Source organism: Moschus berezovskii, chromosome 18, assembly GCF_049115385.1.
Source record: "Moschus berezovskii isolate FMDL1 chromosome 18, NW_MosBer_1.0, whole genome shotgun sequence".
Taxonomy (NCBI): domain Eukaryota; kingdom Metazoa; phylum Chordata; class Mammalia; order Artiodactyla; family Moschidae; genus Moschus; species Moschus berezovskii.
The window spans coordinates 41,873,765-41,901,416 of record NC_142477.1 but is presented as its reverse complement, the minus strand read 5'-3'; the positions used below and the strand labels follow the sequence as shown (position 1 = coordinate 41,901,416).

At 38.6% G+C, this 27,652-nt stretch overlaps 1 protein-coding gene across 4 annotated transcripts in view; it reads left to right on the top strand.

The window, feature by feature from the left end:
- C9 (complement C9) overlaps positions 1-27,232 on the top strand; it is a 68,695-nt gene extending 41,463 nt beyond the window's left edge. The window contains exons 6-11 of one of the 4 annotated variants that reach the window (XM_055422134.2): positions 272-547; positions 7,101-7,341; positions 10,320-10,445; positions 13,446-13,624; positions 22,490-22,718; positions 27,192-27,232. In XM_055422134.2, the coding sequence (XP_055278109.1) occupies positions 272-547; positions 7,101-7,341; positions 10,320-10,445; positions 13,446-13,624; positions 22,490-22,705 (1,038 nt within the window). In that variant the 3' untranslated portion in view covers positions 22,706-22,718; positions 27,192-27,232. Of the gene's footprint in view, positions 1-271; positions 548-7,100; positions 7,342-10,319; positions 10,446-13,445; positions 13,625-22,489; positions 22,719-24,131; positions 25,438-27,006; positions 27,169-27,191 lie in introns of those variants that run through there. The other 3 variants (XM_055422133.2, XM_055422132.2, XM_055422131.2) reach the window with 3 other exon arrangements.
- Positions 27,233-27,652: the final 420 nt, after the last annotated feature.

Sequence of the window (27,652 nt, the reverse complement as noted above, 5' to 3'; positions counted from 1 at the left end):
CTTCATATGCATTATTTCATTGATTTCTCATAACAACCTTTGGGCCAGGTTTGGCGAGTATCCCTATTTTATAGACTAGGAATCAGACTGGGCACAAAGAGGTTATTGTGTAATGTTCTCAAGGTTATTGAATCTGTATTCAAATACTGGCAGTCTCACTTTTGTGCCTTCACTCTTAACTTCTTTGCTCTACTCTCTTTCAAATAAATTGCCTGATTTTTGTCTTTTCTTGTTTATTGTGGGTGTTTTTTTTTTGTATGTTTTGTCTTAGACCAAAGCTGACAAGAATTTCAGAACTGAAAATCATGAAGAAGAGATTCAGGTACTCAGAACTGTTATTGAAGAGAAGAAATTAAATTTTAATGCAAATTTAACTATAAAATATACACCTGTTGAAGCAATTGAAAAGCATAAACAGACAGATGCAGAACATTCTGACAATATAAACATCTCAAGTCCTTCCAACTTGGGTGCTGAGGCTACGTTTCGATTTACATATTCCAAAGATGAAATTTACAGACTCTTGTCGTCACATTCTTCTAAGAAGGTAAGATCAAACTTTAGTACAGAAAATATAATGGAATATTTTGCAAACAAACCAAACATCCTTTTTTAAGTTTAATTGTTTAGAACAGATAGTGCTCATAAGATAAAGATAAATAATACTCAACAAATCTTCAAATGTAACTGGAGAAAAATCCCTTCAATTCAGTAGTAATGTGAGTGTTTGTGGTTACAAACAGAACAAGCATATTAAGAATTCAGAGCATACTTTTTGGGACTACCCTGGTGATACAGTCGTTAAGACTTTGTGCTTCCACTGTAATGGGCACGGGATCGATTCCTAGTTAGGGGTAGCTAAGATCCCACATGCCTGTGGTGCAGTCAAAAAAAAAGAGAATTCAGAACATTCCTTTTGACTGATATTGTGGTAACAGAATGTTTAATCTATATTCTCTTCAGAATTACAACGAAAAATCATGCTCAGGAATTTTTTGCTAATTCATTGTAATGTCTTAGAATGATGACTACTTACTGTAAAGTGTATTTCTAAAGTAACGATGCCATGAAATTATATACATTGCATATGAAATTGTCTGCTTACTTTGTAATCATACATTTATTCTGAGACTTTGAAAATGTGTTTGTTTTTTAATATTTAATCCAGATTTAGTGGTTTGTTTCATCTTTGGGATAAATATAGTACATACTTTCTGTAATCAGTATGATGCTGGTAAAATCCTCACTCTCCCTTTTCTGATATCACAGTCACCTGTTTAGGTATCCTCCTTCCACTTAAAAAATAATACTCCTTCACTGTTAGTATTTATATTATGCTTAATTGTATAACTGGCTTTTTTAAAACTTTTGTATTGTGGTATAACCTATTAACAATGTTGTGATAGTTTCAAGTGAACAGCGAAGGGACTCAACCATACATATAAACATGTATCCATTCTCCCCCAAACTCCCCTGCCACATAACATTGAGCAGAGTTCCATGTGCTATACACTAGGTCCTTGTTGATTATCCATTTTAAATATAGTCGTGTATACGTGTCCATCCCAAACTCCCTAACTATCCTTTCCCTCCATCGCCCCCCAATCCCCAGCAACAATATAACTGTTTTTTACAGGTCAGTACATTGCCTCTATTCACATGCACACTCACTCAAAGGGTGCAGTTGGAAAATCCTTGAAGTCATTCAACAACTATTTAATTGTAGACTCACTACGTGGGTGCTTAGAATACATTTGTGAACCAAACTAACAAAGATTCTTATTCCTCATGGAGCTGAAAGTTTAGCAGAGAAGATAGATTAAAAATAAGCATAACAGCAAAAAAGGGAAGCTATAGACTATTTAAAAAATGACAGGTACTATAGAATAAAATGAAAAGTAGAATAGCATAAGGCAATCAGGAGTCCTGGGCAGATGGCAGTATTTAAAAAGAAACTTAGGGGATTCGACTGGTAGTTCCATGATTAAGCATCTGCCTTCTAATGCAAAGGATTTGGGTTCAATACCTGGTCAAGAAAATAAAATCCAAATGCCACTGGGCAGCTAAGTTTGCACACTACAACTACTGATCCTGTGCACCAAAACTAGAGAAGCACATTTACTGCAATGAAAACTCAGCTCAGCACAAAAAAATTAAAAAGAAGTTTAGGATAAGCTTCACTGAGAAGATAAGATCTGAATAAAGATTTGAAGGAGAGGAAATAGTCAAATATAACTGGCAGAAGGATCTATTAAAGACAAGTTCCTAAGATGGGAACAGACTTGCACATTGGGCCAAAGTAAACCAGAAGGAGAAAAAGTTAGTGAGGTTACCCTGAATCAGATACTAAAGGCCTCACAGCCTATGATAAGAGTTTGATTTTTTTTCAGTGAGTGACATGAGGGACCACTAGAATGTTTTGAACAGAATATTGACATATTTTAATATATTTTAAATGACTACTCTGGATATTGTTGGGACAAGATTATGAACGTTAGTAGCAGAAGCAAGAAGATTTGTTAAAACCTATTGCAAGAATCTAGGTGAGAGATGATGGCATTTCAGAAAAGGACAGTTGTAGAGTCAAACATGACTCAGTTTTGGGTCTGAGCAACCCGAAGAATAGAGTTGCCATCAGCTGAGATGGAGAAAACTTCAGGTAGAGCAGGTTTGGAGAAGAAGACCAGTAGTTAAGTTTTAGATTATGTTTGAGATGTCTATTTGACATTCCATTGAAGACATAAAGTAGTAAGTTGATGTTATGAATCTGACATTTGGGAAGGAGGTCTGGAATTAAGCTTTAAGTTTGAGAAAGTATGAAAGTCAATCAGTCATGTCTGACTCGTTGAGATCCCATGGACTGTACAGTCCACGAAATTAATACTGGAGTGGGTAGCCTTTCCCTTCTCCAGAGGATCTTCCCAACATAGGAATCGAATCCAGGTCTCCCACACTGCAGGCAGATTCTTTAACAGCTGAGTCACAAACTGTTAATAAATAGATGGTGCCTAAAGTTATAGGATTTAATATTGCATAAGGAGAGTCCCTTGGACTGCAAGGAGATCCAACCAGTCCATTCTAAAGGATATCAATCCTGGGTGTTCATGGAAGGACTGATGCTAAAGCTGAAACTCCAATACATTGGCCACCTCATGCGACGAGCTGACTGACTGGAAAAGACTCTGATGCTGGGAGGGATTGGGAGCGGGAGGAGATGGGGACGACAGAGAATGAGATGGATGAATGGCATCACTGACTCGATGGACATGAGTTTGAGTGAACTCCGGGAGTTGGTGATGGACAGGGAGGCCTGGTGTGCTGTGATTCATGGGGTCGCAAAGAGTTGGACACGATTGAGCGACTGAACTGAACTGAACTGAACTACAAAAAAGCTAGTGGAGGTGATGGAATTCCAGCTGAGCTATTTCAAATCCTAAAAGATGTTGCTGTTAAAGTGCTGCACTCAGTATGTCAACAAATTCAGGAAACTCAGCAGTAGCCACAGTACTGGAAAATGTCATTTTTCATTCCAATCCCAAAGAAGGACAATGCAAAAGAATGTTCAAACTACTGTAAAATAGCACTCATTTCACATGCTAGCAAGGTTATACTAAAAACCCTTCAAGCTAGGCTTCAGCAGTCTATGAACTGAGAAATTCCAGATGAACAAGCTGGGTTTCAAAGAGGCAGAGGAACCAGAGATCAAATTGCCAACATCCATTGGATCATGGAGAAAGCAAGGGAGTTCTAGAAAAACATCTATTTCTCCTTCATTGACTATGCTAAAGCCTTTGACTGTGTAGATCACAGCAAACTGTGGGAAATTCTTATATAGTTGGGAGTACCAAACCACCCTACCCATCTCCTGAGAAACTTGTACATGTGTCAAGCAGCAAGAGTTAGAACTTTACATGGAACAACTGACTGGTTCAAAACTGTGAAAGGAGTACAAAAAGGCTATATATTGTCACCCTGCTTATTTAACCTATATGCAGAGTACATCATGTGAAATGCTGGGCTAGATGACTCACAAACTGGAATCAAGATTGTTGAGAGAAATATCAACAACCTCAGATACACAGATGATACCACTGTAAGAATATAAAGTGAAGAGGAAATTAAGAGCTTCTTGATGGGGATAAAAAGGAGACTAAAAAAGCTGGCTTGAAACTCAACATGAAAAAGCTAAGATCATGGCATCTGGTCCCATCACTGCAAGTGGAAGGGGGGAAAGAGGGAGAAATGATAGATTATCTTTCCTTGGGCTCCAAAATCACTGCAGAAGGTGACTGCAGCCGTGACATTAAAAGATGCTTGCTCCTTGGGAGGAAAACCACGACAAACCTAGACAGCATAGAGACATCACTGTGCTGACAAAGGTCCATATAGTCAAAGCTATGATTTTTCCAGTAGTCATGTATGGATGTGGGAGTTCAACCATAGAGGAGGCTGAGAGCCGAAGAATTGATATTTTGGAATTGTGGTGCTGCATATGACTCTTGAGACAGCAAGAAGATCAAACCAGTCAATCCTAAAAGAAATCAATCCTGAACACACATTGGAAGGATGGTTGGTGAAATTGAAGCTGCAATACTTTGGCCACCTGATGCGAAGAGCCCACTCATTTCCCTGACGCTGGGAAAGAGTGAATGCAATAGAAGAAGTAGGTGGCAGAGGATGAGATGGTTAGATAGCATCCCCAACTCAATGCTCATGAATTTGAGCTAACTGTGGGAGATGGTGGAAGACAGAGGAGTCTCGTGTGCTACAATCCATGGGTCCCATAGAGTAAGACACAATTAAGCAACTGAACAACAAAATATATAGATGGTGCTTCAAGTTGTAGGCTACAACCAGACTAGAAAACTCTTTAAAGGAATTTTACTTCTAATTGGGCTTCCCTGGTAGCTCAGCTGGTAAGGAATCTGCCTGCAGAATGCAGGTTCAATTACTGGATTGGGGAGATTTCCTCGAGAAGGTAGAATACTACCCACTCCAGTATTCTTGAGCTTCCCTGGTGGCTCAGATGGTAAAGGATCCGCCTGCAGTGCAGGAGACCTGGGTTCAATATCTGGGTTGGGAAGATCCCCAGAAGAGGGCATGGCAGCCACTCCAGAATTCTTGCCTGGAGAATCCTCATGGACAGAGGAGTCTGGTGGTCTACAGTCCATGGGGTCACTAACAGTCGGACATGACTGAAAGGCTAAACACAATGAGGGCAAAGAAATGGATGCCAAGTGGTCAGACAAGTAAAACCAAGAAATTATTTTTATTCCCTTAAGATGGAAGAAACAAGAATGGATTTGGATGGGAATGATCTAAGATCTATCTCTAAAATAAGCTGAACCAAAGAATATAATGTTTTTCTGACAAGATACACCTCTCAATTTTAGCAAATGATAAGAAATTCAAATATGTTTTGTGCATCTTTGCGATTCTGTTAAGAATTATTATGCAATTCACCAAATGGAAAACATATAAATATGGAATAAGTTTAAGATTCTTGTTAGATACTGAATCACCCAGTATCAGTTGAAGTTAAGTCCTGCAGTGTAAACAGTTGTGCTTCTAAAACATAAAAAATTTGCTGTGATGTTCATACATACCAAGATTCACCTTAAAAAAATAATAAAATGTTTTAAATTCCTATGCAATCAACACGTGTTCACCACAACTACAGCAGAAAAATTTTTAAAGAACCTTCCACAAAATCATGGGATCGCAATTGTGGTTTAGTTTTGCCTGGGACAGTCTATAGCATTGAATCACATAGTTCTTTGTTACTGTCCAAGTTTTCCTTGGGAAATGTAAGCCATCATCCCTGGGAACACTTAAGTGCTGAGGTGTTTAGATTGACTTGAAAACTACTTCTTAAAATAAGATTCAGAGGACTTAGAAGAAGGCACAGAAAGGCCTGAGACCTAGGTTTTCAGTTCCAAGCTTTGCCACAGATTTGGGGAAAATAATTTGATACCTTTGTATCCCAGTTTCCTTGTATATAAAATAAGACTGGGCTTCATATATAATGTCTACATATCCTTCCATTGTTAACATTTTAAGTCAACTTAGTAAGGTATAATTTACATAAAATAAAATGAAAATATTTTAGCATATAGTTCCATGAGTTTTGACTGTTATATCCGCCTTTGTAACCACCTCCTCAAACAAATGCAAAATATTTCCATCATCTCAAGAGAATTCCCTCAGGCCCTTTGTATCAATCCCCTACCACCTAGGAGGCAACAGCTGACCAGATTTCTCTGACCACAGCTTAGTTTCACCTGTTCTAGAACTATATATAATACAGTAGAGTCATATAGTATATGGGCTTCCCAGGTGTCACTGGTGGTAAAGAATCCTTCTGCCAATGCAGGAGCATAGGAGACAGGTTCAGTCCCTGGGTTGGGAAGATCCCCTGGAGGAGGGTATGACAATCCACTGCAGTATTCTTGCCTGTAGAATCCCATGGACAGAGGAGCCTTGCGGGCTTTAGTCCATAGGGTTGCAAAGAGTTGGACAGGGGACTGAAACACCCATACACACATGCACACATACAGTATAAATTCTTTGGTGTATATTTCACTCAGGAAAATATTTTTGAGATGTATTCGTATTGTTGCCTGTATCTGTAGTTCATTCCCTTTTATTAATAACTAGTATTCTTTTGTGTGAATAGACTATAATTTGTCTATTAATTCTGTCAGTGGACATTTGTGATTTTCCATTTTAAGCTGTTCTGCTCAAAGTTGCTATAAAAGCCTCTTACAGATCTTTTTGTGAACTGCTCTTACTGATCTTATGTAGAAATGAATTTGCTGGCCATAGGAGTGTTGACATTTTTGAGAAACTGCCAAACAGTTCTCCAAAGTGGTTGTACCATTTTACCCTTCCACCAGCAATGCATGAGAGTTCCATTTTCTGTACATCTTCATCAACACTTTTGATAGGATTTTAAGTTTGTCTTTCAAATGGTTTAAAGTGTTACCTTGCAGTCATGGCTAAAAAACATATTGACTATGGAAATTCTAAATTTTGTGAGTTTTGAATTTGAAATAAGAGTAATAAAATTCATGTTTCTTTTCTTCTGCTCTGTAATAAAGGAAAAAATGTTTCTGCATGTAAAAGGAAAAGTTCACCTAGGAAGATTTGTGATGAGAAGTCGGGATGTCATGCTGCAAACAACTTTCTTGGATTCTATAAATACTCTGCCGACTGCTTATGAAAAGGGGGAATATTTTGCATTTTTGGAAACCTATGGAACCCACTACAGTAGCTCTGGGTCTCTTGGAGGACTCTATGAACTAATATATGTTTTGGATAAAAAGTCCATGGAGCAGAAAGGTATACTGAGAAATAGAGCTCTAGCTTCCAATGTTGTTTGAATCAACCACTATTTCTAGCACTAACCTCTTCCAGTGGTTAGCACTAAAAATAGTGGTAGCATTCTATAACTTTGAAAAAATTCTTTCCCTGGCTTTTGGCCTCTAAAATCCTATTAAACAGCAAGTTGACTTCCACCTAAAACAAGATAACTTGGCCATGTACTCCTCAGCAAGGCTACTGAGAAATGCACAAATTCATATTGCAATATAATGTTATTTGGTGATGCTGCTTTTAGTGAAACACTATTTACAAAGGGCTTCCCAGGTGGGGCTAGTGATAAAGTACCCACCCACCAATGCAGGAGACTTAAGAGATGTAGGTTCTATCCCTGGGTTGGGAATAGACCCGAGAGGGGAATGGCAACCCACTCCAGTATTCTTGCCTAGAGAATCCCAAGAACAGAGGAGCCTGGTGGGCTACAGTCCATTGGGTCACAAAGAGTCAGACCTTACTGAAGCGACTTAGCACAGTCCACAGCACAATTTACAAGGTGAAAGAAAGTACAGGAGACATCATTTATATTACCTCTTGCTTAATCTGTAGACTGGTTCAATCATGTGTGTGCCAATTATCTTCAAAGTATTCCTGAGAATTGGAAAGGAAATGTTGTAAAGTTTCTCCCAGAGTAGAAGGAAGAAGCAGTGGTAACATCATATAAGGCTAAAGCAAGAGTGGAAAATTAGTTTTCCCTCATATGATGACAATTCTAACCATAGAGTGGTAGTTGAATTGGGTCCATATTGAGTAGGTTTCTGACCACAGTTGAAATCATAGAAAAGACTTATTGATCATCAATGTCTGCCATATGTACAGAATAAGTCTGTGAGCTACATAATTAAAATCCTAGTCTAAAGACTTCCTCAAAGGAGTCAGACACGACTGAGCAACTTCACTTTCACTTTCATGCATTGGAGAAGGAAATGGCAACCCACTCCAGTGTTCTTGCCTGGAGAATCCCAGGGACGGGGGAGCCTGCTTGGCTGCCGTCTATGGGGTCGCACAGAGTCGGACACGTCTGAAGTGACTTAGCAGCAGCAGCAGCAAAGTCTTTTAAAAATAAACTAAATGCAAAGGTTCTATGTTAATGTTTTAATTATTGATGTTGTGGGTAATTATGGCTAATTACAATACTCTTTAAAGAGGTGATAGATGTCAACGTATCTCCTTTGTCTGCTCTCAAAGTTTTGGGGTGTATCTCTGAGCAAAGGAAATGCCGAAACCACTTCCACGGCTTCTTATCCTTAGCCTCTGGCTGTGTCAAGTAAAAATAAAAGTGGGGGTTCAGTTCTGATCCTAAAGCCTGACCTGTCCCCACAGTGGATAAACATTTTGTATATGAAACAAATATGAATGGCCAGAACCAACTGCTTTTGATGGCTCAGTCTTGGACCAGTAGAAGCATTGTCAGGGGAAGCAGAGTATGACGTTTCTTGGCTTATGCCGCCTCACAAGGCTATTCCCGAGATGGTGTAAATAGGTCTCTAGGAGCCCTGACTGGTAGGCTATATTGATAGATATCATGTGGGGAAGGGGCACAAAAGGGATGTGTCTTAAATAACCTGAAAATCAGAAGAGAAGGGTAATCAAATCACAAAAAGCCCTTCAGGCTAAGAGTTGCTATGGTGAAAAACCCCATGGGTTGAAATCTTTCATCATGGATAATTCAGAGCTACCTACTTACATCTATGTACCTTCTGGCCTTAGCAGACAAAGATGATTAGGTCAATCCTGGGTCTTTGAAGAGCGAATTACTCTTCTTACTTTTCCACTTTGTCACACCCAAGGACCAAGTCACATCCTCCAGCTCAGTGTGGAATGTCCAGACTCTCTCTGGTCATGGAAAGATCCACAGCTGAGGAAGAGAATCTAAGCTTCAGGGGTCACTTAGGTATTTTCATCCTGACCTTAGAATTCTCATGCTTCTTAGGTTAAGGTTGGAAATTTAGTAATCTGAATTTCTAGCATTGCCTTCCATTTTTATTCTCCTTCCTCCTTTCCCACTGAAAATTCCACAGAACATTTCTTAAATTCTCACTAATTGTGGGTACACCAAAGATACTTGCTGAATGAATGAATGACTAAATGCCCCAGATAGCTACTTCTAAATCTCACTTTGAGATTCTAATCCACCATGGGATTAACTTAGCTTATCCCTTTCCTTTTTCATCAAGTATTTTGGCTTCCAGGACAAACAACTACATGTTTATATATTTGTGTGTGATCAGAAATGATAAATAAGAGCAAAAACTATAGGGTCAATGAGCTGAGGCCTGGAAAGTTACTCTTAAAGAAATAATTTTCTCTTTTAAACAGGCAAAGAGACAATAAATTATATACTCAAGTAAATATTGGGATTTTTCTTCCTCATTACTGGAGCATCCACACACCACAATGAGTCAGCTCCTATGACCAGTGTCTACTAAAGAGTATTCATAGGACTAGACCAAAGTGTCATGTATTTAAACCATCTGCCCAAAGCAGGTTCCTTAACTGTTTCATGATTCTGTACCCTCATCTGTAAAATGAGGATAATGATAAAGCTTACCTCAAGAGGTTAATGTGAGGATTAGGTTAGTTAATTCCACAAAATACTTAGAATGATGCTGGGCACATAATCATTCAGTACATGTTAGACATTGTCTCCCTTTTATGGTATTAGAGATAAAGGTCTTCACAATAACCACCCTTGTCTGACTCATGTTCCTTTTCACAAGCAGTAAATATATTTGTCCTTTACCATTAAGTTGACAAGCAAAGTCAAAGGAGACCACTAGATTCTAGTATGAGGGCAAAGCAGGGCAGATATAACCTTACAGTTGAGTTCAGTAGTAATGTCTAGGAATCTAAGTATGTTTCTTAAAAGATAACAAAATTGGAATTTATTGTTGATATTGATAGATATTGTCTAATAATTTCCAACTAAATATATTAAACAGGTATTGAACTGAGGGACGTACAGAAATGCCTCGGGTTTGATCTCGATTTGTCTCTGAAGGCTGGAGTTGAAGTTACAGGAAATATTGATTCAAAACTTTGCTCAAAGAAGGGTATGGGTCAAATGGGTAAGTATGATCTAACTTACTAGGGTAAAAAGAAGGAAGAAAAGTCCATGAGAATTGCCCTGTCACTATGAGTCTTCTTTATTGTCTTTCTTCTTTATTTAAAAACAAAACAAAAAGCTAAAAGTGTTTAAAGCTATTTTTTTTTTTTTTTGGCTGAGCCACACCAGCTTGTGGGATCTTAGTTCTCTGGCCAGGGATCGAACCTGGGCCCTTGGTGGTAAAAGCATATAGTCCTCACCACTGGACTGCCAGGAAATTCCCCCAAACTATTTTATCTTTATAATGTTTCCTAAATGGCTATAAACACAAGTAACCTGGGGATATGTATTCAATTGCTGGGCCCTGAAGTGCACAACTCTGGCGGTGGTCATTGTAGACTTGTATATTTATCATGGCAATGGTAGAATACCAATCATAGAAAAATATCTTGAGGAAAGTTTTCTTTATTTTCCCCTAATTTTAGCAAAGCTTCTGAATGGCCTAGTGGAGGTGCTGTCTGTGTCCATCAAGAGAGGAGAAGGCCAAAGCCATCTCCTTAACACCCTAATTTTCCACCTGACTCAAAATCCTTAATTCATCCTCACCCAACTGATCAAAAAGTACAAACTTCCAGTTATAAGATAAACACATACTGTGGATGTAATATACAGCATGATGACTCTAGTTAACACTGCTGTGTGATGTGTTTGAAAGTTGCTAAGAGAATAGATCCTAAAAGTTCCCATCACAAGGAAAAAATAATTTTTGTAACCATATGAGGTGATGTGTGTTAACTAAACTTTGTGACAATCATTTTGTAATAATGTATGTCAAGTCACTATGTTGTACACCTTAAACTTAGTGTTGTATGTCAATTATATCTCAATAAAACTGGGTGAAAATGGGAAAATCCCTAATCCATCCTTAACATTAAGTCAGTACATAACTTTTTAAAAAAATATAAATTGCTTGGTATAAATATTACTTCTGTTGCTAATCATTGGCAGATTTATAATCAAGAGTGGTGCTGGAGTTCTCAACTTTTCATTCTGACCAGAAATATTTGAGAGCATTCTCAGAAATGCAGATGCCTAAGACTCACCTTTAAAGAGTCAGCTGATAGTGGAGAAGTAGAGGAGAGGAAAACCTAATATTTTTAAAAGCATACCTATAGTCACGAACATGTGGTCATGAATGGAAACTACTGCTGAAGTGAGAAGAAATCTGACCTTGCCATCAAATGTCATAGTTTCAAATTTTGACCCTGAAGCTTACTGTGTGATCTTGGACAGTCACTCCACCCCTCTGAGGTTCAGTTTTCTCATCTATAAAAATAAGGAAGGATAAAAATATCATCTTGAAATTAGATTTTTAGTTCAAAAAATTCACAACTCTAAATGATTCACCCAAATCTTTTTAAAAGTGGTTTGGTCTGGGAGAGACTGAGGGAGAAATATGCAAAAAAAATTGGTGGAAAAAATTGTGCTTTTTATTTTATTCTTTTTTCATATTCTTTGATATTTTATAATATTCAGTTCAGTTCAGCTCAGTCGCTCAGTCGTGTTCGACTCTTTGCGACCCCATGAATCACAGCACGTCAGGGCTCCCTGTCCATCATCAACTCCCGGAGTTCACTCAAACTCATGTCCATCAAGTTGGTGATGCCATCCAGCCATCTCATTCTCTGTCGTCCCCATCTCCTCCCACCCCCAATCCCTCCTAGCATCAGACTCTTTTCCAATGAGTCAACTCGTCGCATGAGGTGGCCAAAGTATTGCAGTTTCAGCTTTAGCATCAATCCTTCCAATGAACACCCAGGATTGATCTCCTTTAGAATGGACTGGTTGGATCTCCTTGCAGTCCAAAGGACTCCAAGAGTCTTCTCCAGCACCACAGTTCAAAAGCATCAATTCTTCGGCGATCAGCTTTCTTCACAGTCCAACTCTCGCATCTATACATGACCACGGGAAAAACCATAACCTTGATTAGACAGACCTTGGTTGGCAAAGTAATGTCTCTGCTTTTTAATATGCTATCTAGGTTGGTCATAACTTTCCTTCCAAGGAGTAAGCATCTTTTAATTTCATGGCTGCAATCAGCATCTGCAGTGATTTTGGAGCCCAAAAAAATAAAGTCTGACACTGTTTCCACTGTTTTCCCATCTATTTCCCATGAAGTGGGATTATATTAAAACAGTCTTAATGCAAATTTATACAAAATATAAAATATAATTATGAAGGTTAAGTCTTCAACAAAAAATGCATGCAATCAATGTTCATGTTGGACTTCCCTGATGTAGTTAAGAATCCACCCACCAGTGCAGGGGATGTGGGTTCGATTCCTGGTCTGGGAAGACTTCGCATGCTGTGGGGCAGCTAAGCCTATGCACCACAACTGCTGAAGCCTATGTGCCCTAGAGCCCATGCTCCGCAACAAGAGAAGCCACTGCAATCAGAAGCCCATGCATTGCAACTGGACATTAGCCTCTGCTCACCACAACTAGGGAACGCCCATGCAGCAATGAAGACCCAGTGCAGCCAAAAATAAATAAATTTATTTTTTTGATAAAAAGTCACGTCCCCATTTGTGCCCATGCTTAGGTGATAAACTTTATTGTGTTGTGTGTGTTCAGTCGCCCAGTTGTGTCCAACTCTTTGTGACCCCATGAACTACAGCAAGCCAGGCTTCCCTGTCCCTCATCATCTCCTGGAGTTTGCCCAAGTTCATGTTTATTTAAATTATTAATGTATCTTAAATATCATTCCATTTATATTTTCTTTAAAAAGATTGAAATCTATAATTGTTTACTAATAAAAATTATCCTTGGATCTCTTCTTGGCCTTTTGGCTAAGATCAAGTGTAAAAATTATCCTTGGAGATTTGGGGTGAAAAAATTACTTAAGGAATATTTATAAGTAAAATTAATGTACTAGAACTATACCTTGTGAAAGGGTTCAATAAATATTTATCAAATATCACAGAACTATACACACTTTACTTATGTCTTCTTTCTCTTCTCAGAAATGAACCCAGAGGCTGACCTCTTCGACGATGTTATTACATTCATAAGAGGAGGAACCAGAAGATATGCAACTGAACTAAAAGAGAAACTTCTCAAAGGAGCCAGAATGGTTAATGTGACTGACTTTGTAAATTGGGCCTCTTCCTTAAATGATGCTCCGGTGCTCATAAGCCAAAAAGTAAGAAAGAGTTTTTTTCAAATAGAAGATTTTGTCATTTTCTGACTAAATGTAACTTCATCTGAAAGACATGTGAGTATCAAAGTCACTCACTCACACCCCATCCCTGAAAGCAGCAGGGCATAGAAGAAAGGTGGGGAATGGGCATCAGACCCTCGCGGATGGGTCTCAGTCTCTGTTCCTTATTAGATGTGTCATATTTTCTGACATCTGCAACGCTGAGTTCTCCAGGGCTCCGTGTTTACTTTGAGGACTTAGTATGATTGCTTATATAGAGACTGTTGCACAGATTGGTACAAAATCGTTGCCCCGGAATTGTCAGTTCCCTTCCATCTGCGCTGGTTGTTCCCTGCCTTCAGGTGGCATCATACCACCCTTTTCAACATAGGAGAATCATATTTATCAAGGGCCTGTGTGAAAGAAAAGTTCATAAGTCCTCAGAAAGTAAGACCAAGGATGAGAAATTCTCATTGTTAGGAAATCCTTTCCTTCTTGTTTCTTGATGATAATAGTCTTCAGTTTATAAATCTTTTGGGACTTTACAGTCTGGTGTTTATTCTTAAGGGGGAAAAAATGACATTATAACCATTAATATAAAAATATAACTGCCAATGTTATTTAGCCTCATCATTCTCTCCCCAAACTAACTAAAAAAGTATGTGTTTTCCTTTACTGCTTATTTTGTTCCTGATATTGTTACTATTTTTCCTACTTTATTCTGTGAAAGTGAAAAGTAAATTTTAGTTGCTCAGTCCTGACTCTTAGGAACCCCATGGACTGTAACCCACTGGTCTCCTCTGTCCATGGACTTCTCCAGGTAAGAATACTTGAGTGGGTAGCCATTCCCTTCTCCAGGGAATCTTCCCAACCCAGGAATCAAACCCAGGTCTCCTGCTTTGAAGGCAGATTCTTTACTGTGTGAGCTCTTTTTCCCTGTCAGTTTCACAATTTTCTTCCCTCGGATCAAATTTACCTTTGATTGACCCATACTTCCATTTTATTAACTTGAGCTATAAACATGTTGACATTTTTGATAGGACTAGTTATTGGAGAATAGGGTTTCTTCATTCGTCTTTACTGTCTTTAAAGAGGGAGTGAAACCACCAAAGCAACCTCATTTATGTGATTGATAAACTCAGAAACTGCAAAATTATGATGTAAATCTGTGAAAATCTAGCCAGTTGTAAACGTACAAACACATTCATGAAAGACTTCAAATATTTTGTTCAAAAGCTAGGATAAAGAGAAGAAAAAAGCTAACCAAAACCAAAATCAGAAGAGTCCACTTTTATTTTGTCATATTTAAATAATATTTATATTCATTATCTTGAACTCAGTGAAATAAATCTGTCAGAAGATCTAAAACAGGAAAATAATTGGTTGAGAATTCCCTGGTGGTCTAGTAGGTTAGAACTCTGTACTTTCACTGCCGAGGGTCTATGTCTGATCTCTGGTGTGGGAACTAAGTTCCCACAAGCCGAGTGGCCAAAACAAACAAGAAAAGAACTGATTTAGGTAGAAGTTTACATTCAGTTCATGAATTCATTCATGCTCAGTTATGTCTGACTCTGACCCTATGGACTGTAGTCCACCAGACTCCACTGTCCATGGAATTCTCCAGGCAAGAATACTGCAACAAGTTGCCATTAGGAAATCTTCCCATTGAGAATCTTCCCAACCCAGGGATCAAACCTGTCTCTTGTGTCTCCTGCATTGGCAGACAAAGTCTTTCCCACTGTGCTACCTGTGAAGCCCTTACATTCAGATCACCTAAAGTGATTTGTCTTCTCATCTCTACAAAGAAAGTTCAACTATTCTTGTATGGATCCAAGATTGTTCTCAGAGGAGGTCTTAATAATAATTTATCATATTCTATTGTTGTTGCTGTTGTTCAGTCACTAAGTCATGTCCAACTCTTTGCAACCCCATGGACTGCAGCATGCCAGGCTCCCCTGTCCTCAATTATCTCCCAAAATTTGCTGTTTCATGTCTGGTGAGTCAGTGATGCTATCATCTCATCTTCTACACCCGCTTCTCCTTCTGCTTTTAATCTTTTCCAGCATCAGGATCTTTTTCAATGAGTTGGCTGATCACATTATATGGCCAAAGTATTGGAGTTACAACATCAGTTCTTCCAGTGAATATTCAGGATTGATTTCCTTCAGGATTGACTGGTTTGATTTCCTTACTCTCCAAGGGAGTTTCAAGAGTCTTCTCCAGCACCACAGTTTGAAAGCATCAATTTTTCTACACTCAGCCTTTTTTATGGTCCAACTCTCACATGCATATATGACTACTTTAAAAAACCATAGCTTTGACTCTATGGACATTTGTTGGTAAAGTGATGTCTCTGCTTTTTAGTATGTTATCTAGGTTTGTCATAGCTTTCCTTCCAAGGAGCAAGTGTCTTTTAATTTCATGGCTGCAGTCACCATCTGCAGTGATTTTGGAGCCCAAGAAAAGAAAATTTGTCACTGCCTCCACTTTTTCCCCTTCTACTTGCCATTAAGTGATGGGACCAGATGCCATAGTCTTAGTTTTTTTCATATTGAGTTTCAAGCCAGCTTTTTTACTCTCCTTTTTCACTCTTGTCAAGAGACTCTTTTAATTCCTCTTCACAGTCTGCCATTAGAGTGATATCACCTGTGTATCTGAGGTTGCTGATATTCCCTCTGGCAGTCTTGATTCCAGCTTGTGAGTCATCCAGTCTGGTATTTTGTAAGATGCACTCTGTATATAAGTTAAATAAGTAAGGTGACACTATATAGTCTTGTCATACTCCTTTACAATATTGAACCAGTCCATTGTTCCATGTCCACTTCTAACTGTTGCTTCTTAACAGGCATACAGGTTTCTCAGGAGACAGGTAAGGTGGTCTGGTACTCCCAGTTCTTTAAGAATTTTCCAGTTTGTTGTGATTCACAAAAAGGCTTACGTAGTCAAAGAAGCAGAAGGAGATGTTTTTCTGGAACTCCCTTGCTTTCTACATGATCCAACAAGTGTCAGCAATTTGATCTCTGGTTTCTCTGCCTCTTTGAAATCCAGATTGTACATCTGGAAGTTCTCACTTAATGTACTGCTGAAGCCTGGCTTGAAGGATTTTGAACATAGCCTTGCTAGCATGTGAGATGAGAGCAATTGCACAGTAATTTGAACATTTTTTTTGCACTACCCTTCTTTGTGTTTGGAATGAAAACTGACCTTTTCCAGTCCTGTGCCCACTGCTGAGTTTTCCAGTTTTGCTGACATATTGAGTGCAGCACTTCAACAGCATCATTTTTGGATCTTAAATAGTTCAGCTGGAATTCATCATCTCCAATAGCTTTGTTCTTAGTAATTCTTCTTAAGTTCTACTTGACATCACACTCCAGAATGTCCTAGAGCTGCTGATTTTTTAAATCTCAAGTCAATAAAGTATCTGCTGAAGACTTATACTGAATTTACTAGAATTATTCAAAGACCTTCATCAGCTCTGTTGGCTCAGTACTGCTGGCCAGGTGCAAAATACAGTTTATCCTATTTTTAAGGACAACTATTGACTCCTGTATTTTTAGACTAGTAGGCATTTCATCTTCCTGATAGCTCAGTTGGTAAAGAATCCACCTGCAATGTGGGAGACCTGGATTCAATCCCTGGGTTGGGAAGATCCCCTGGAGAAGGGAAAAGCTACCCACTCTGGTATTCTGGCCTGGAATATTCCATGGACTATCTAGTCCATGGGGTTGCAAAGAGTCAGAAATGACTGAGTGACTTTCACTTTCACTCAGGCATTTTATCTAAAATATTTGTATGTTTCTTTCAAGAACTGGAAGCTTGGGTTTTTCATATTAGTGTTCTCCCTGAGAAAAATTCAACCATAGTGAGTCCACCGTGAAACACTTCTTAAATTCATCTTATTATAGAAGAAATTCAGAAAATAGTAAAATAATACGAACTTTATTGACTCTGTATGGCTTTTAAACCTCTAAAGAGACTTGAGGTAAAGCTTAATTTAATCTTGAAATAGATTCCAAGTTATTTTGCTCTTATAAATGTAAGGTCCTTTGGTTAACTGGCATTTCCATGAGATAATTGAACAATCTATAGTCATGGATTTATTCTTTGGTAATTGAAGCATTCTATTGTCTATGTATTATGACATGTCCAAATACTGGAATGACCATAATAAAATAATTGGCCTTTCTATTCAATTATGCAAAAAATGGAAAAAGCCCCTCCCTACCCATATTAAACTGGTTTATATTTAATTCTCTGTAGCAATTTACATCAATTATCTAGGAATTCATGTTGCAAAGAGTTTCTCTTGGAGGAAACATGAGGAAGTTACATCAGTCTACATTAAAAGCTGCTTAAATATATTACTGAGATTTTCTAAGCAAAGCACTTGGTTTTATTTATATTTATTTTCCACACTAAAGTAACTATGACCATGCTATATTCAGCATAATACTGTGGCTTTGTTTGTGTGTGTTTCAGCAGACCTCAGATCACTTCTTGAGGAATGTCTTGACCCAGCCCAAGAACTGTCCTTCAGCCCTTCTCTGAAGAGGAGATAAGCTAGGTCATCCTTCCAGTACTGGTTTTGTCAGTCTTCAGCTTTCATGAAAATATACTATTTTCATTTCCCACTTGCCTGAATGTTAACATAAGTGGCCCTACATTTTGCCTCAATAGAATACCTGAACTTTGGTTTCTTTTACTGCCACACACTAGTTACGAAAATGTCAGCTGAGCGAAATTACATTTAGTAAGGATTGCCTGAGAGGTATAAAGTTTATGATTTCCTCTAGAGCAGTAGCGGTAGAGATGGATCAGTATAGGTGGCACATAGCATATTGACTTCCTGCAGAGTTTTCTTTTTGCATTAGAAAAGCGAATGTATGCTTGCTTTATTTACTGAAAGGATATTACATAATGCAACGTCCCCTTTGTGAGAACTCATGGGAGATATTATTCTTCAGTCTCAGTTTCAAGGATCATTTTGTTTCTCTCGGGAATCAAGTGCGCTTTTCTTACATGCATGTAATTTAAAGTTCAGTTGTCTTATTCAACTTGCTAGAAATATAACCAAACTGATGACTCACTCTGTGCACTGATGGGTCCTCCTGCATGACTTTTGTGCACTTTCGTCGCTTTTGGCTTCATCTTGCCTTCTCCATGCATTCTCAATTCTCCTTTCCCTCATTTCCCTCAGCAGCTCTTACCCACCCACGTGTCAAGTTCTATTAAGCTCTTTCTGAAGCAACTTTGAGTAAGAATGAATTAATTGATTTACCATTTTTGCTTATCATGCAACTCTTAGAACGATGCACCAGATGTTAAAAAACATCAGAAGAATTTTAAGGAGCTATGGTACCAGTGTTCTACACTAAAGTCATTACAGTTATAGTGACATCATCCTTAACTCCCTTGTATAGCAGTTTAAAACAAAACACTTTTTCAACAAACTACATTTGATTCATATAGTTTCATTAAGTGGACATTAAGAAACTTAAGTGTAGTTAATATCAAACTGTATTGTGAATTCATTGTATTTTAGCATGTCACATGATAGATTACATCTACTGAAAATTCATTATTTTTATGAATTAGCAGTAGGATTCAGATTTTCACTATGACATCTTTACTTGGGAGAAAGAAACCTCTACTGAAAATGGTAGAAAGAGAACAGTTAGCTAGTATGGGAGAACAATGAAAACTGTTTTCTTACTTAACAGAAGGCCAAAGTTCATCCGGGGGAAAAAAATGTGGCTCTTAAAGCAAACTTCAAGTGCATTTTCATTGTTCTTTGTCTTCTTTTGGGATTCTTGACTCCAGGGGCTCCTCTGAAACTATTTGCCATTGCGCGTCCTTCCTTTTTATCTCTTTGAACACTGTTTGTGAACTTCATCCAAATTGTATTTTCTCTATGACCCTCTAATCCTGTATCTTCAGTTATCTGGCCTTGACTTTCCTTTGAAGGGTAAAAACAAGATGGATTTCTTTTCTTGAAAATCAAAATAACTCCACCACATACTTATGCTGTTTGTGCTAATGTGGCAACACCGTTAAGAGGTTTCTTTCTTCCAATTAAATAGGTCAGAGCTGGAATCTGAATCCTACATGCTAATTCATAAAAGACTCTGCTGGGGGACAGTTGTGGGGACTTTGTAGAAGTTTTTGATGTATTCAGGATATGAGCCTATTCTCATATAACAGTGTTACAGATGTCTTCTTTCACGGGAGGACTTTCACCCTTCAGTGGCATTCTTTTTTGTTAGTTTGTTTTTATTGGCTGTGCCATGTGGTAGGTGGGGATCTTTGTTCCCTAACCAGGGATCAAACCTGCATCTCCTGCAGTAGAAAAGCAGACCACTAGGGAAGTCCCTTTTCTAGTGTTTTATTTTTTTATATTATTTATTTACTTATTTGGGGCTGTGTCAAGTCTCAGTTGAAGCCTGCAGGGACTTTCACTGTGGCATGTAGGCTTCTCTTTAGCTGAGGCACACAAGCTTAGTTGCCCCATGGCATGTGGAATCTTAGTTCCCTGACCAGATATCCAACCCATATCTCCCACACTGCAAGGGATTCTATTAGAGTAGCTTTAGGCTTGAGGTGATTTTATTTCCTTCCAAAGAAAATACATATTCATATCTAAAAAGCTTCTGGGGTACTGATTCAGGATTATGTTTAAACTGGCTTCAGTCTTTGCCAGGGCTTCCTCAGTTCCAATTCCCGCTTACTTCTAGGGCTCTGGTCCTTGAGTCTCAACCAAAAACACAACTTGTTTACCTTTGTTGTTTCTGAATTCCAATCTTTTTCCCAGCCCAGTAACATGCTGCCCTATCTCTTAGCTCCTCTTCCTGATTTAGGAAATGTGTCAAGGGGACTGCTGACCCAAAAGTACTGATCTTGCCTCACTGAATTTCCACCTCCTCCCTGGTCTTAGCCTAGTCATTTTTTGTTATCTTGTTAGTTCTTCAGGCTCTTCAAGTGGATTTTTAAATTTCACTTTTATTTACTTCTTCAGCTTTTCTCATTGTCCTCAGAAAAAGAATTGGTTAACATTATTTAATCTATCATTACTCTTCTGCAGGAATTGTAGTGTATTTTTTAATCTCATCTTTCTTGAGTCTTAAAATTCTAATTTCTTCTAAATTTTAATATCTCATTTCAAAGTACTATGCCGCCAAAGGGTCTCATTTGCAACCCTGTGGACTGTAGCCTGCCAGGCTCCTCTGTCCATGGGATTCTCCAGGCAAGATTACTGGAGTGGGTTGCCACGCCCTCCTCCAGGGAATCTTTCCTATCCAGGGATTGAACCCAAGTCTCTTACGTCTCCTGCATTGGCAGGTGGGTTCTTTACCACTAGTGCCACCTGGGAAGCTCACATATGGTTTATATAGATTTATAAAACATGACTCTATATATTCTATATGTGTTATATATGTAACATAACTCTACTGTAAGAATTTTTTTTAATTCTGCACTATATTACTAGAGTAGTCTTTTTGTCTTTACACCCTCAAATCTCAGCTTCACAGTCATTTTCTCAGGAAAGTTTTCCAAACTTCCCTGATTCAATTGTGGCAACTATGTATCTTACTCCAGGAATTTGAGGGTACAAAATAAATCACTTTGCTTCATTTATTTAAGTATAATTAAATTTGACATTTCCACCCTTCCATGCTGCTGGAAAATGCATCCATCATTCATTTGTTGGATCCGTTCAGGGTGGTTCTTGCTTGTCCAGATGTTTCTCTTTGGGAAATAAGGATATAATATATGTAAGTATTCAATCCATTGTGGTCACCCCTGATGACCTCATGGTTCAAGTTTACAAGTTTACTTGACACCAAGTGGTTTCAAACTTTCCATGCCAAGATTGTGCTTTGGAGACATTGACAAGTCTGTAGCCTGGTCCCTGATAGCCACCTTCCCTAGGGGCCCTTCAAAGATTTTGCTACTTGCCAAATCTACTGTTAGAGATCTAGTTATGGTTCCTGCTTCCTGAAGTATATGCTAACTCTATCCCCTTCCTGGACTGGAGGAAAGCTCTCCCTCAAAGGTAATAAAAAATTTGTTTTTAGGGACATTCTGGACTTGGCATCACATGTAAACCTCCTCTTAGACAAGAGATCGCAAGCACTTGTTTACCTTCTGGAAGGGGGAAACAGAAAAAAAGGATTCACAATAAATATGTCAGTAAATTATCTTGCAGTATCAGCCTCCTTTCCTCTGTAATGGGCTTTCCTGGTGGCTCAGATGGTAAAGAATCCACCTGCAATACAGAAGACCCCGGTTTGATCCATGGATCAGGAAGACCCCCCCAGAGAAGAAAATGGCAACCCACTCCAGTATTCTTGCCTGGAATACCCCATGGACAGAGGAGCCTGGCGGGCTACAGTCCTTGGGGTCACACACAGTCGGACAACACTGAGTGACTAACACACTTTATCTCTATAATGGGATCACCATGGTTATAGAGATCATGGCTACTTTTGATCACTAGTATAAGCTTAAAAGCTAACATCATGTTGTTGTTGTCAGTCTCTCAGTTGCAACCCCATCAACCATTGCCTGTCATGCTCCTCCATCCATGGGATTTTCCAGGCAAGAATACTGGAGTGGATTGCCATTTACTTCTCCAGGGGATCTACCCAACCCAGGGATTGAACCCAGGTTTCCCGCATTGCAGGCTGGCTCTTTACCGTCTGAGCCACCAGGTCTTAAAAGCTAACATCATAGCTGACAATAATAATCATTCAATAAGCCTTTATTGAATTAATAAATCAAAGAACAAATAATTTAGCCCAAAATATTACATGAACTAAAATATTAGTCAGTAGGAAAAGACCTAAAATAAAACGTTTTTCTCTCTTGCAGCTGACTCCGATATATGATCTGATTCCAGTGAAAATGAAAGATGCACATCTCAAGAAACAAAATTTGGAAAGAGCCATTGAAGACTACATCAATGAATTCAGTTTAAGAAAATGCCAATCGTGCCAAAATGGAGGGACTGTGCTTCTGCTGGATGGAGAATGTGTGTGTTCCTGCCCAAAAGAGTTCAAGGGAGTTGCCTGTGAAATAAAAAAATAGAAAATTTCTAAAGGTGAGAACAACCTCCTTAACATCATTAAGGACAAAAATATGCATTTGGGAGTTATTTAATTTGAAAGCTAGTTCTTCAATTAATTTGCAAGAAGCTTCTAGATTAGCCATATAAACAGAGGATAAAAATGGAATGAATAGTGGAAATGAACAAATCAGCCTTTATGTGTCATTTAGCACACAGTTAACCTCTACTTCTTCCTCTAAATAGAGGTATAGAGAATAAATTGTAATGATTGCGTTACTTTTTTAGTTATAAAAATTTTACATAAAGGGAAAAGTTTACAGAGGTATAACAAACATCCAAACTCACCATGTGGATGGGTGTGTCTGTATATGTAAATATATATATACAATAAATACTTCAGAACCCCTTTATAAGAAAAACCATCACAGATACTGTAGAGTACTTTGTACCACATCATCTCCCTGCAAAAGGCCCAGGTTGATTCTTGTCTCCCACACAACTCGGATACAGTTACTGTCTTTTTCTTCCCATTTTATTGATACATAATTGATGTACAGCACTGTATGAATTTGAGTATAGCATAATTATTTGACTTACATTTCACTTACCTGATTATCACAGTAAGTTAGGTGAACACCCATCATCTCATCTATTAATACAAGATTAAAGAATTAGGAAAAAATATGTTTTCCTTGTGATGAGAACTCAGGATTTACTCCATTAATAACTTGCATACAATGTGCAGCAGTATTAATTATATTTACCATGTTGTACCTTGTATCCCGAGATCCTCCCTGTAGCTTGAATGGTAAAGAAGCTGCCTGCAATGCAGGAGACCTGGGTTCGATCCATGGGTCAGGAAGATCCCCTGGAGAAGGAAAAGGAAACCCAAAGTAGTCATTTATCTTATAATTGGAAATTTTACCTTTTTGACCATCTTCATTCAATTTCCCCTCTTCCTACCCCCATCCTCTGGTCACCACAAATGTGATCTCTTTCCCTATGAGTTTGTTTGTTTATTTGGTTGGTTTTGAAGTGTAATCAACCTATAACACTATGTTGGTTCCCGTTACACAACATAGTTTCTCGATATTTCTATACATTTCAAAAGAATCATGTCTAGTTATCATCAGTCACCATGCAAAGATTAAATAGTTATTGACTACATTCCTTACACTGTGCACTCCGTGCCCCTGACTCATACTTTGTGCTTCTTAATGTCCCTCACCTATTCCTCACCTTCTCTTACCCTCCTCCCCTTACAGTCACTTTCATTAAGTTAGGAGTGTTTCCTTCTGGTCCATATTGTTCACTTTTTTCCAAATACATCTGTGCCAATGGGAAAATATCCAATGTTGTTTTGGATGGCTTTTTAATTTACATAAATGGTATTTACTGAATTTTAATTTTTTAATTTTAACTTTACTGTCCTCCCTGGTGGCTCAGGTGGTAGAGTTGGCCTGCAATGCAGGAGACCCCGGTTCAATCCCTGGGCTGGGAAGATCCCCTGGAGAAGGAAATGTCAACCACTGCAGTATTCTTGCCTGGAGAATCCCATGGACAGAGGAGTCTGGCAGGCTCCAGGCCAAGAAAATTGAGATTCTTCACCTTTTACAGCTAATCATCTGAAATTATATTTCAATATTTTGCTTTTTTCAAGGAGGAACGACTTTAGCCATCTTTCTAAAACTGAGGATTTGCTAGGTCTTTCATTCTGGTAGAATTAATTAGAATCCTAATAGATAAGTAAGATTTAGCTCAACTGTTAATTATCACAAGATTAGCTAGTTAGATTAATTTCTTTTGAAAATCATAACTTACGTTTTTATTGAATAAGCAGTTTCCTACAACAAAATGTCTGAAGCAATTATGCAGTTTCCTCAAAGATTTCATGGCCTCGTGTTTATCATTCAACCATACTTTCAACAAAGGTCCGTCTAGTCAAAGCTATGGTTGTTCCAGTGGTCATGTATGGACGTGACAGTTGGACTATAAAGAAAGCTGAGCACCAAAGAAATTATGCTTTTGAACTGTGGTGTTGGAGAAGACTCTTGAGAATCCCTTGGACTGCAAGGAGAACCCACCAGTCCATCCTAAAGGAAATCAGTCCTGAATACTCATTGGAAAGACTGATGCTGAAGTTGAAACTCCAATAATTTTGGCCACCTGATGCGAAGAACTGACTCATTTGAAAAGACCCTGATGCTGGGAAAGATTGAAAGTGGGAGAAGGGGATGACAGAGGATGAGATGGTTGGATGGCATCACTGACTCAATGGACATGAGTTTGAGTCAGCTCCGAGAGTTGGTGACAGACAGGGAGGCTGGCGTGCTACAGTCCATGGAGTCACAAAGAGTCGGACACAACTGAACTGACAGAAAATTTTTTTGTATTTACAAAGAAAATTTAAAATTTTCATATTACAAGTGTCTTTTGCCCTTCTTAACAAACAGAAACTCAAAAATATGCTGACAATATACATGTTAATATTTCTCAGAAATTTTAGGATAACTGATTTTTCCTATATACTAACTCTGTCTCTCACCTATCTAAAATGTCAATCCTATGTTCTGTATTCCAAGCAGCATTTGTAGCAAAAAATTCATACTCAGGACCTCTGTTTTCTACCTGTTTCTCTATATTCTTCAGTGGAATATTCTTCAGTTTTCTGTAATTTCTTCAGCTTTGTCTTCTAATTTTTCAGTTATTTTTTTTCAGCTACATATAGACTATATCCTATAACCAAAGAGCATTTTCTCAATTTTATTTTAATTATAAACTAATTACAATTAATTATAAATAAACTTAATTTCTATTTGTTTGAGTGTTTTTGTTTTTTTTAAGTCTGTTTTTTCTTTCTTGGCCTACTGGATGTTTCCTATTTCTATTTCTTTGAACATGCTGATGGTGGTTTAGTCACTAAGTCATTTCCAACTCTTGTGACCCCATGGCCTATAGCCTGCCAGGCTCATCTGTCCATGGGATGTTCCAGGCAAGAATACTGGAGTGGGTTGTCATTTCCTTCTGCAGAGGATCTTCCCGACCCAGGGATCAAACCTGGATCTCCTGCATTGCAAGCAGAATCTTTACCTACTGAGCTACCAGGGAAGCCCTTTGAACATGCTAAACATGTTCATATAAAAGTCTCTCTCAGATTGACCTAGAATATATAGTTTCTACACATACTCATTCTCATGGCAATTTTTTCTTCCTTGAGTATTAACAGTTATTTTATCTCAGGCTTAGTCTTCAGTGAAATTTGTTTCCTGTGGGAACCTTGTGTATTCTGGGTAGAGATGGTAATCCTACGGTTGTTTGTCTCTAGGGATATCCTGTTTTTATCACTTTGCACCAGTTTTTCATGTAAATTTCTTGATTTGGATTCTACATTTTGTATTCATGGATAATGACAATCAAGGTCCCTCCTCCTATATATATCACATGCTTGAAAACACTGGTGTATTCTGTCTGACTTTTCACACCTGACCATGAGTTCCTCACTAGACCACAGTGAAACGTTTCTTGCTGACCCTTTCCCTCATGGAAGCACGTCTAGGCATCCAGTTTTCTACAGAACGTTCCATTCCACATACACTGGACTGACCCTCATCATGAGGCTGATAACCTTAGGACGTCATCTTTCTTTTTGCATACTATTTACTTAGGGTGGAAGACTGCAACTTTCTCCTCCTTTAACCAATCCAACCTCCTTCTCCTTATGTGTTTCTACTTCTCCCAGACCAATGGTTCTCAATCTAGTTGCTAATTGTATCAATATTAACCTGATATTAACCTATTAGCTTTTTTTAAGGGCAAAATAGAAATATAATAAAACAGATAACCAGCCCCAAATCAATTAAACTGGAACCTGTATGGTGGATCCTGGGTTGCCACGATTCTTTTTATCTTCTTTCTCTCCCTCTCTACCTTTGCTTTACTTTCTCCCTTCTTTTAAATCCTCTGGTTGTTCTAATCTATTTAGCCAAGGTTAAAAACCTCTATTCTGGACCCAGGTCAATTAACAGCTCTGATGAAATCTCCTCCAGCATATGCAGGCATCCGTTCTCTATCTACATGCTGAGCACGTTCCCCCTGCTCTTTTAGTGCTGATCACATTTACTCTCCCAACACCAGATGAACATCCCCTCTAGTTTGGAAACGCATCTTATATCTTAAACCTCACTGTCTTCCCAGCACCTGGACAGTATCTGGTATATCATAGTTCAACAGGATAAAAGGATGAGTAAATGGATGGGTGGATTGACCCAACGTTGAAGCTCTATTATTCATTAAGATTTGATAATCCTTTGTTTTTCTCTAGGACTGCAGTCAGAAAAAATAAATAAATAAAGTTATTGGTTTCCCTGGGATCATATGGAATGAAAAACACCAGCACCTTCCAGAGATAGTTCTTGCTGCCAAATGAAAAGCAACATGCTTCATGAAAATCCTACCAACCTCTGAAGTCTCTCTCTTAAATCCACAATGCTTCTTTTTCTCCTTCAGTTCCCATGATGTTTCCATTTGTTATTCCCTAATGAAGAGAGTCCCGGAGAAGGCAATGGCAACCCACTCCAGTACTCTTGCCTGGAGGGTCCCATGGGTGGAGGAGCCTGGTAAGCTGCAGTCCATGGGGTCGCTCAGAGTTGGACATGACTGAAGCGACTTCACTTTCACTTTTCAATTTCATACATTGGAGAAGGAAATGGCAACCCACTGAAGTGTTCTTGCCTGGAGAATCCCATGGATGGGGGAGCCTGGTAGGCTGCCGTCTACGGGGTCGCACAGAGTCGAACACGACTGAAGCGACTTAGCAGCAGCAGCAATGAGGAGAGTCGGAGAAGGCAATGGCACCCCACTCCAGTACTCTTGCCTGGAAAGTCCCATGGATGGAGGAGCCTGGTGGGCTGCAGTCCATGGGGTCGCGAAGAGTCGGACACGACTGAGCGCCTTCACTTTCACTTTTC